This window comes from Salmo salar, chromosome ssa16, assembly GCF_905237065.1.
Source record: "Salmo salar chromosome ssa16, Ssal_v3.1, whole genome shotgun sequence".
In the NCBI taxonomy this organism is placed as follows: domain Eukaryota; kingdom Metazoa; phylum Chordata; class Actinopteri; order Salmoniformes; family Salmonidae; genus Salmo; species Salmo salar.
Window position 1 is genome coordinate 79,636,561 of NC_059457.1, and position 11,829 is coordinate 79,648,389.

At 44.5% G+C, this 11,829-nt stretch overlaps 1 protein-coding gene across 1 annotated transcript; it reads left to right on the plus strand.

The window, feature by feature from the left end:
* Window positions 1–248: 248 nt before the first annotated feature.
* Window positions 249–10,410, plus strand: LOC106591456 (uncharacterized). Its single transcript, XM_045696718.1, has 3 exons — window positions 249–565; window positions 9,195–9,372; window positions 9,597–10,410. Exons 1-3 carry the CDS (start codon window positions 562–564, stop codon window positions 10,408–10,410), a joined length of 996 nt encoding a protein of 331 aa, XP_045552674.1. The 5' UTR covers window positions 249–561.
* Window positions 10,411–11,829: the final 1,419 nt, after the last annotated feature.

Here is an 11,829-nt window from a genome sequence, read left to right on the forward strand (position 1 = left end):
CGGAGAAGGAGAGCCCACAGTCCTTGGTAGCAGGCCGCGTATTATCCTCAAAGCGGGCAAAGAATGTGTTTAGTTTGTCTGGAAGCAAGAAGTCGGTTTGTCACCTGTAACAAATCACAGTTTGCTATGATAAACTGCATCTAACGGCTTTAATGAAGTGGCAGTTGCATTCATATAGTTTATGTCGCCATAGTCTAGACCAGGCCTGGGCAGGGCCATAGTCTACGGCCATAGTCTAGCACCGATAGGAACATCGACTGAGTAATCTGCTTTCTACTATTTAGTGAGAGGCAAGACCTATTTCTATAGAAGAAGCACATTTTTATAAGTCTCTATAAAAACACTATCGGTGTTAGAATATTAAACTCTCCCTACCCGGTGGACTGGGAGATCTGTGGCTAAATGGAGTGCTACTACTCTGCTGGCCAATCGGATAGCTCAAATCACCTTGCCTGCCTACAGCTTCCAAGACACAAGTTTGATACTAGCCTACGTGAGATGTCATAACTTTTAAAACCAGAGAGAGACTGTCAAAGAAAACAACAAAGAGAAGCTGTTTTTATGAGTGAGTTCATACATACGTGTTATTCAACACTATTACAAATCATACGACGTGCTTCTCTCTACTTCCACTGGTGCTGCATGAAGAGTAGCCAAGTGTATCAATAGCCCTGCGTTTGTACTGTTATTAACATCTCGTTGTGTTTATGTTCATATCGAGGAGTATTTCACTTTCTCTGGTCATGGGAACAACATGAAGTTCTGCCTGAGGCGACTCGATTTTCAAGTGGAAGACTGTTCCCTCTCTCTGGTCAGGCTCAGCGGAGGAAAGGAAAGAGAGATCAGGGACTGTGAGAGGCGGACCTTCTGCTGCTCTCTCCCTCCCTCCGCTGAGACTAATGCCGTGTTCAAAACAACTGGGAACTTGGAAATCTCCGACTTACAACTCCAGTGCGCTCAAGATAACAGTGAACTCGGAAGAAAACGAGATCTGACTGGGGAAACTCGTTTTGAACGGTCATCCAACTCAGAGACTCGGGCATCTTTGTAGAGCTCCGACTTTCCGACCCGAAGTTTACAGACGTAATGATTTTACCTTGTTTTTTTCAGAGGACCCAGTTGTCTTCAAAGCACCATGACCATCACATGCAGGTACCATCAGTCCAGTAAAATAAAATAGCTATTTATTAGCCAATTATTTCAATATATGCTCAGCTGTGCCTCACAAATGCTACACCAACTGATCTATTTTCTTATCAAAGCTTGAATTTTGAAATATAATATGGTCTGAGAAGATCAATATTGGCAGGCCAGGAATATAGTCAATATGCTGTGATAATGTATTAGGCCGACTGCACAAACCTCATTCCTACAGAACTGGTTTTATTCGATTAATATTACATGTTTTAAGTCATGTTGAAAAACTATTCTGAGCTGTAGATCTCGGCTTGCTTTTTGACTGCGAAAGTGATCTTGGCTCAGAAAAGGTTGGTGACCACTGACTTATAACAACAGATGAAATAAATGAAGTAAAGTATGATGAGAGAATGGGTGAGTTGATGAGCGAGGGTAAGAGAACGATGCATAATTATGTAATCACCAATTGTGAATGAAGAACAGGTGTGGTGGTTAATTTCTTTACTGTCAAATGAGGAGAGACAAACTTATCACACAAGTTTGAGTCAAGATACACCCCTTTCAGTCTACATGACCAACAACAGATGTATGGAATGTAATTCACAGCAGACAGTATCTGCTGGAAAAACAGTTATCTTTGTATAGAGACCAAGGTCTGGCCCTGGGGTCATCTCTCCCTGGTACCTTATAGAACAGAAACATTAACTCATGATCTAGAATGCGGTCTCTTTAGGTTTTATCACCCAAAAGACATCGTAAATCTCCTGTCAGTTGTTAAATCTCCCAAAGGCCCACTTTCAGGTCACACAGACACAATATAGTTATTAGAACCGTCTATTCTGTTACAACCATTTGATGCAATTACAGTATTAAAACAATCTTGCAATTTTGCTCTCACACAGGGCAGAACATTGTATTATATTGATCCATTCTAATTCTAATCTTAAAATGGTATTGTCGTGTCTTTGGCATCATTAACTTGAAGACATGTTTATCAAATAACTCTGTAATTATTATTACGCGATTAAACTGATTAACCTCTATGGGCTAGGCGGGAAGAATTCGTCCCACCTACGTAACAGCCACTTGAAGCCTGTGGCGCGATTTTCAAAACCTTAAAAATCCTATTACTTCAATTTCTCAAACATATGACTATTTTACAGCTATTTAAAGACAAGACTCTCGTTAATCTAACCACACTGTCCGATTTCAAAAAGGCTTTACAACGAAAGCAAAACATTAGATTATGTCAGCAGAGTACCAAGCCAGAAATAATCAGACACCCATTTTTCAAGCTAGCATATAATGTCACAAAAACCCAGAAGACAGCTAAATGCAACACTAACCTTTGATGATCTTCATCAGATGACAACCCTAGGACATTATGTTATACAATACATGCATGTTTTGTTCAATCAAGTTCATATTTATATCAAAAAACAGCTTTTTACATTAGCATGTGACGTTCAGAACTAGCATACCCCCGCAAACTTCCGGGGAATTCGCTAACATTTTACTAAATTACTCACGATAAACGTTCACAAAAAGCATAACAATTATTTTAAGAATTATAGATACAGACCTCCTCTATGCACTCGATATGTCCGATTTTAAAATAGCTTTTTGGTGAAAGCACATTTTGCAATATTCTAAGTACATAGCCCAGGCATCACGGGCTAGCTATTTAGACACCCGGCAAGTTTAGCACTCACCATAATCATATTTACTATTATAAAAGTTTGATTACCTTTTGTTGTCTTCGTCAGAATGCACTCCCAGGACTGCTACTTCAATAACAAATGTTGGTTTGGTCCAAAATAATCCATCGTTATATCCGAATAGCGGCGTTTTGTTCGTGCGTTCCAGACACTATCCGAAATGGTAAAGAAGGGTCGTGCGCATGGCGCAATTCGTGACAAAAAAATTCTAAATATTCCATTACCGTACTTCGAAGCATGTCAACCGCTGTTTAAAATCAATTTTTATGCAATTTTTCTCGTAGAAAAGCGATAATATTCCGACCGGGAATCTCCTTTTTGGCAAACAGAGGAAAAAAATCACAAAGACGGGGGCGGTCAGGTCACGCGCCTAAGCCCAGAGTCCCTTGATCGGCCACTTGAGAAAGGCGATAATGTGTTTCAGCCTGGGGCTGGGATGACGACATTCAGGTTTTTCCCGGGCTCTGAGCGCCTATGGACGACGTAGGAAGTGTCACGTTAGAGCAGAGATCCTTAGTAAAAGATAGAGATGGCAAAGAAGTTCCAGAAATGGTCAGACAGGCCACTTCCTGTAAAGGAATCTCTCAGGTTTTGACCTGCCATTTGAGTTCTGTTATACTCACAGACACCATTCAAACAGTTTTAGAAACTTTAGGGTGTTTTCTATCCATATGTAATAAGTATATGCATATTCTAGTTACTGGGTAGGAGTGGTAACCAGATTAAATCGGGTACGTTTTTTATCCAGCCGTGTCAATACTGCCCCCTAGCCCTAACAGGTTAATCGTGTAACTGTAATTAACTAGGAGGTCGGGGCACCAAGGAAAATATTCAGATTACAAAGTTATAATCTTCCTAATATAACTTTCAGATATCATAATATCTGATCTGAGTCTTCTGATTTATGATGTATTCTTTACCTCGTCAGTCTCATTCCAAACATCGTAAATTGTTGGTTATCTGCACGAACCCAGTCTTCAATTGTCTTAAAATCATTTATTTACTAAACTAAGTACTTCACAGAAAGGCATACAAAACAGTAGGTATCGTTACAAAGAAATGGTAGAGGAATGTACCCTAGTGGGCTAAACCGGCATGGCGGCTTGTTAAACAAAAGGGAGGTAGGGGATGCCCTACAGCTGAGAAGGCCCTACAGAGTTCATAATTATAACAATTGAAATGCTAATCCTTTGCACATGAATGCTCACTCATTCGGGAACAATTGCAATCAATATATATATTTACGCTCAGTGTGTCGTCGGGATCTTTGTTGAAAAGTTCTGTTCTGTTGTAGAGTTTTGTCCTCACGTTCTCTCTCTCTCGGTTAGAATGGATAATTCAAAGCGACATTCGTTCATGTCGTTATAGGAGAGATGTTTCGGCGGTCTTCGCGTTCAATGATACCGAATTCCTAGCTGCAGACTAGTAATTAATATCAAAGACTTGTTCTTATTCTATCGGTATCAATAGTCTAAGAGTTTAACCACGTGGTATGGTTAAATTCAGTAAGAGGAATGCATGGTCAAACCTTGGCCCTCTCATTATTGAGGTAAGCTGGTCTGGGGAAAGAAACCCTGGGTGGGTTTATATACTGAACGTAGAAAAGGCTGTCACATGACGCCTTGTCCTGTCTGTGTCCCTGGTGGCGTGCCAAGGACTTGGTGAAACTTCAAACAGAAAATACAATTCTCTCACATTAACATCTTACAAGCATCCCAACATATTCCAAATAGCTTTATCCTTATAAATTCATTTTATACAACCATTAGATGTAAGTCTCACAACTGAGGCTACTATACAAACAGAGCCATGGTAATGTGGCCGTATTGTCTCTCATGAGTTTCACAAAATTGTACCAAACGGACCAGTTCATAGCTGGATTCTTCACCGATCTTTTATACCTTCTCCAGAAAATAAATGTTGTTCGGTTCTCAAGCTTTGTGATGTGGAAGAAATTCCTTTGTCCTCTATGAAACCACTCTGTCTCAAAACTGTGGCCATGAGGCAGGACATTCCCTTTGGAATTTACGACCTCTCTCACAGAGCCTGGGTGGGGGAGACAGGTAGGGGGATGGTGCCTAGAAAACCCAAAGAGGGCAATGTCATGACAGTATGTACCCTATCAGTCCACCGAATCAAAGCAGTCTTAGCGATCTACTCTGGCCTACTCGGAGTAGGCTACACAGTGAGAGCTTGCGTAATTGTACAATATCAACATCGGGCAGCAGGTAAGCGAGTGTCGGAGAATGTGGTGATGAGGCTTGTGGAACCTTACCTTGGCAGGGGGAGGAATGTCACTGTGGACAATTTTTTCCTTTATTGGCGAACAAGTTGCTTACAAAGAAAACAAGTCTGGCTGGCACCATGAAGAAAGTGAGATGGGAGCTCCCTCCCGTTGCGCAAAATAAGGCACCTTGGCAGCCTTGTACTCCACAAGTGCTGAAGAATGACAAGATGACAGGGACACAATAAAGAGAAAACAGGAGACTTTTACACACTACAACCAAACAAAGTATGTCAACGTGTGACAAGCAAGTGAAAGTTATGAAGATTTTGTCATCTGTTAGAACAAGGGATAACAGCTTAACCTCTCTAGGGTATGTGGGACGAAATCGTCCCACCTACTCAACAGCCAGTGGAATCCCGTGGCGCGATATTCAAATACCTTAGAAATGCTATTACTTCAATTTCTCAAACATATGACTATTTTACACCATTTTAAAGACAAGACTCTCGTTAATCTAACCACACTGTCCGATTTTAAAATAGATTTTCGGCAAAAGCACATTTTGCAATATTCTGAGTAGATAGCTCGCCATCACAGGCTAGCTATTTTGACACCCACCAAGTTTGGCCCTCACCAAACTCAGATTTACTATAAGAAAAATTGGATTACCTTTGCTGTTCTTCGTCAGAATGCACTCCCATGCACTTCTACTTCAATAACAAATGTTGGTTTGGTTCAAAATAATACATAGTTATGTTCAAATATCTTCTGTTTTGTTCGTGCGTTCAAGACACTATCCGAAGGGTGACGCGCCCGACGCGTTTCGTGACAAAATAAATCGAAATATTCCATTACCGTACTTCGAAGCATGTCAACCGCTGTTTAAAATCAATTTTTATGCGATTTTTCTCGTAAAAAAGCGATAATATTCCGACCGGGAAACCCTGTTTTCGTTCAAAGACGAAAAAATAAAAACATGGTGTCGGCTCGTGCACGCGCCCCCAGTCTCATTGTTCTCTGATCGACCACTATCCAAATGCGCTACTGTTTTTCAGCAATGGGCTGCAAAGTCATCATTCACCGTTCTGCCGCCTTCTGAGAGCCTATGGGAGCCGTAGGAAGTGTCACGTTACAGCAAAGATCCTCAGTTTTCAATAAAGAGAGTGTAGAAGGCCAAGAAATGGTCAGAGAGGGCGCTTCCTGTAAGGAATCTTCTCAGGTTTTTGCCTGCCATATGAGTTCTGTTATACTCACAGACACCATTCAAACAGTTTTGGAAACTTTAGGGTGTTTTCTATCCAAATCAAACAATTATATCAATATTCTAGTTTCTGGGCAGTAGTAATAACCAGATTAAATCGGGTACGTTTTTTATCCGGCCGTGCAAATACTGCCCCCTACCCTAGAGAGGTTAATGAAATACAACTGATGCCATTGGTGAATACACACAAGCACAATGTCACGTTCGCTATCTTCAAACTCCCTGTTGTAAAACAACCAAGGCGCAGCGTGCTTGTAATTCCACATCTTTTATTGAGGTGAAACCGAACAAAAACAATAAACAGGTAAACAGAAAAGAACGTGATGCCACTGAGGCGCACACAAAACACACACAGAAATAATAATTACCCACAAACACAGGTGGGGAAAAGGCTGCCTAAGGATGATTCCCAATCAGAGACAACGATAGACAGCTGCCTCTGATTAGGAACCATACTCGGCCAAATCAAAGAAATACACAACATAGAATGCCCACCCCACATCACACCCTGACCTAACCAAAATAGAGGAAAATAAAACATCTCTCTAAGGTCAGGGCGTGACAGTACCGCCCCCCCAAAGGTGCGGACTCCCGGCCGCAAACCTGAACCTATCGGGGAGGGTCCGGGTGGGCATCTATCCTTGGTGGCGGCTCCGGTTCGGGGCATAGCCCCCGCTCCGCCCGCTGATCCCTCTGCTTTTGTGAATCCGGACCATTGATCGTCGCCGGAGGCTCTGTACTGGGAACCCCCGCTGGAGGTTCTGGACTGGAGGCTCCGGACTGGGGACCGTTGCTGGAGGCTCCGGACAAGGGGATGTCGCTGCAGACTCCGTGCCATGGATCGTCACTCCAGGTTCCGCGCCATGGATCATCACTGGAGGCTCCGGGCCATGGATCATCACTAGAGGCTTCATGCCATGGATTATCACTGGAGGCTCCGGGCCATGGATTTTCACTGGAGGCTTCGTGCCATGGATCATCACTACAGGCTCTGGGCCATGGATCACCACTGGAGGCTTCGTGCCATGGATCATCACTACAGGCTCTGGGCCATGGATCACCACTGGAGGCGTCGTGCCATGGATCATCACTGGAGGCTTCGGACCATGGATCATCACTGGAGGCTTCGGACGTGGAGCCGGAATGGATCTCACTGGACTGAGGAAACGTACTGACATCCTGGTACGTGGAGCTGCCACAGGGCTTTCCAGGCTGGAGAGACGCACTGGAGACTGGGTGCGTGGAGCAGGCATAGGGCGTACCAGGCTGGAGAGACGAACTGGAGGCCGGGTGCGTGGGGCAGGTACAGGATATACTGGGCCGTGGAGGCGCACCGGAGGTTTCGAGCGTAGAGCTGGCACAACCCGTCCTGGCTGGATGCTTACTTTCGCCCGGCAAATGCGGGGCGCTGGCACAGGACGCACTGGGCTGTGAATGCGCACTGGCGACACAGTGCGCGGAGCCGATGCAAGATATCCTGGACCGAGGAGGCATACTGGAGACCAGGAGCGCTGAGCTGGCATCACCCTTCCTGGCTGAATGCTCACTCTAGCCCGGCAAATGCGGGGAGCCGGCAACGAGCGCACCGGGCTGTGAATGTGCACTGGAGATATATCGCGCATCACCGCATAACACGGTGCCTGACCAGTCACACGCTCCCCACGGTAAGCACGGGGAGTTGGCTCAGGTCTCAACCCTGATTCAGCCAATCTCCCCGTTTGCCCCCCCCCAAAAAAATAATTTGGGGGTCTGCCTCTCGGGCTTCCGTCGTTGCCGTGACTCCCGATCTCGTTGCTAATCCTCCCTCGCTGCTTCCACCTGTTCCCATGGGAGGCGATCCCTTCCGGCCTGGATCTCCTCCCACGTCCAGGATCCTTTGCCGTCCAGGATGTCCTCCCATGTCCACCTCGTCTTCCCCGTAGGCGCATGCTGCTTGGTCTTCTTGTGGTGGGTAATTCTGTCACGTTCGCTATCTTCAAACTCCCTGTCGTAAATCAACCAAGGCGCAGCGTGCTTGTAATTCCACATCTTTTATTGAGGTGAAACCGAACAAAAACAATAAACAGGTAAACAGAATCGAATGTGACGCAACTGAGGCGCACACAAAACACACACAGAAATAATAATTACCCACAAACACAGGTGGGGAAAAGGCTGCCTACGGATGATTCCCAATCAGAGACAACGATAGACATCTGCCTCTGATTAGGAACCATACTCAGCCAATACAATGCCCACCCCACATCACACCCTGACCTAACCAAAATAGAGGAAAATAAAACGTCTCTCTAAGGTCAGGGCGTGACACACAAGCTGGCAATAATTGACTATTTCTGACTGCTGTCATGTGATACTTATACTCATTATAATGCCATTATTGAGCTTCACTATTTATCAAGGCCACTTGGCCCTTATAATGATGCTTAGGCTACTGATGTTGTCATCATTTGACCGTGCGTCTTGACTGGTCTGGGTGGTTGAGGTATTTTACTTTTTATTTCGTTTTTATAAAAAAACACTGTTACCATGTTCCAATACATATGCTTTCTGTTTCATAGTTTTAACAAAGTCACTCCACAAATGAAATTGATGTAACGCTTGAATGTTTGTGTTTTTTAGTTTGTACATACAGCCTACAGTGACAAACTAAAAAATGGTATTCTAATGTTGTTACCCAAGGCCTCCATAAACACAACCAAATGATTATTTTTGCTTTGGCATACTGTATATAAAATGTATTAATTACACTGTTAGAATGTTGCTGTCAGAATGACTGCTCATTAGTTTAAAGGGGGGACCTTGAGGCCCAGCAGTTTTAGTGTTAATGTAACCTGTGTTGATTGGCCGTCAGAACCCCCCTTCATTCTCCTGGAGATGTTGAGAAGAAGAGCAGCACGGTCATCTGGACCAGAGCCTGAATCTCTTGACTGCCCCCCTGATACTCCTGACAACAGAGAGATGAGAGACTCCCCCACAGCCCCACTGACTGACGGAACAGACCAGGAGGTGGAGGATCACACAGCCAACATGTAAGTATGGAGATATCAGGATATATGATTGGGGTGGACCAGATGGATTAAGCTGATTGAAAGCCAGTTTGCCTGGATTTTCCCTGTCTGATTGTTCAGTGCATCACTGATAATATCCCTGTCAATGTTTTGATTATGACAGGGATAGTGAGGATGTTGTGATGATGATGATAATGTTGTTGTTATCATCGTTGATTGTTGATTGTGACATGATCCTCCTATAGGTCTCCAACAGGTCAAATGGCTGATGTGCACCAATCCAGGAGTCAGAAATGGAAAGTGGTTTTGATCATCCTGTGTCTGTCTGTCACAGTATCTGTCACACTGTCTTCCCCATTGGTGACTTTCAGGACCAACTCTACTCAAGCTCACTCCCTTCCTCCCCCTGTTCTCTCTACCTGCCCTCTTCACACAGCCAATGAGACTATAACACCAGTTAAGGGTTCAACTCATCTAATGGTGTCTGCATACCAGGACCACAGGGAAGAGGGAGCCACGCGCATCATTGAAATGGTCAACAGAGACCGACCCATGTCTCTGTACTGTGTGTTGTGCTGCTTAGGACACTCCCCCCAGGTCGCTCCAGCTGCTCTCGTAACGCACAGCGTCCACTATGGTTACCCGTATGTGGCCGCAGACATGCTTTGCCTCGAAGAACCAGGATGCCACGCCACGCACGTCACTCTAGGCACATCCCTCGACATCGAGGACACCCTCAACCGGACATTTCTGAGCATCCAGAACCGGGAGCGACGGGAGGAGGACTTCCCCTTTTATCTCACCATGTGCATGTCCAGCATGTTTGGAGACTACAACAACGTCCAACAGTTTGTCCAGACCATGGAGTTTTACAAGCTCCTGGGGGTGCGGAGGGTTGTCCTCTACCTCACCAGCTGTGGACCTGATCTGGAAAAGGTCCTCCAGTACTACGCAGAGGAGGGCACTCTGGAGGTGATTGGCTGGCCCACTTCCTCAAGCCCTCTACTGGGTGGGAAGCCCAGGAGCTGGAAGGGGATATCCACCTCAATGGCCAGCTGACCATCATGAACGAGTGCATCTACAGGAACATGTACAGCTCACGGTACGTCCTCCTGGCTGATGTTGATCAGCTCCTGGTCCCGGCCTCACACAGCTCTCTTCTGCCCCTCATGGAGGACCTGCAGGGGCAGCACCCCGACGCAGCCGTGTTCCTGATGGAGACGCACCTCTTCCCTGCCACAGCCAGTACTGCAACGCAAGACCATTCCACACGGAGGAGGGCGCCGGGGGTGGATCTGCTGGACTACGTCTACAGAGAGCTTGTTCTTGAAGAGGACTTCCGCTCCTACAAGATGGTGGTCAACCCCCGTCTGGTGCTGCAGACGGCCATGTTTGAGGTGACACAGAGCTATGGGGACTCTGTCAGGGTTCCGTCCGACGTGTGTAAGATCATGCAGGTGAAAGAGGCTCAGAGAGAAAGCTGGACCAATGAGCAGCTGGTCCTCGACAGAAGACTCTGGGAATTTGGAGAATATCTTGTGCCCTCTGTCGATGAAGTTTTACAGAAATTAGGTATTCAGACATCTCCTTGGGAGCGTGTAGTACTGTAGCTGGTTCAAAGTTTTCCAACGTTTTGCATTTGATAGAGATGAGAGAAACAGTGAACTGGTACCTGCCTCTGATCTTCAGTCTATGTTGTTCCACTCAACCCTGAACGTTTCTTCTTGTTTGGATGTGTGGTCACTTTTCCTGGGGGAATTGGACTTAATTAATTATGCCTGTAATTGTTAATGCTTGTTCTAAACTTTCTTACAGTTTTTAATGCTGACTTTAATGTAAAAGCTCTTGTAAGATTTATTACGCATGACAAATAAACACAACTTTTTTTTAAATCAAGATGCCATGTTTATCTACCGTTGTGCTCTAACACATCGGCACCCTTGCACTTTACAATGGAGTGCAATACAGCAGAATATTGTGGTTTCTATTTTCAAAACTGGTCGAATGTCTATTTTGACCCTGTAGGCAACTGCAACTTATCACCTTTAGTCCAGGCCATTTGTGTGAAAAATCGAAATTTCAGTTTAGAATTTATTTTCTTGGTCCTGTGCAGTTATAAGTCAAACAAAAACACATGTGAACACCAGATGTTTTCACTTTCAACTTATTTTTTTGAAGAAATAGTGAATCTTGCAAGTGTGCCAATATATTAGAGCACAACTGTATAGATGATAATCAAGGAAGAGCATCTATATCCCTCTAAACAATATTGGCTGTGTGAAAGTTGACCGACTAGGATTTCTATGTAAACTGTCATTATATCCTTCTTTAATTACACATTAGACAGCATTTTAATAAAAAAATCGAACATAAATACTCCGTGTTATCTCTTGATAATTTTTCCTTCTGGGATTATATCTCTCTTTTCTAATTGGTGAAATCTCCCCAATTTGTAATTCCAGAGGTGCAACTTTCACT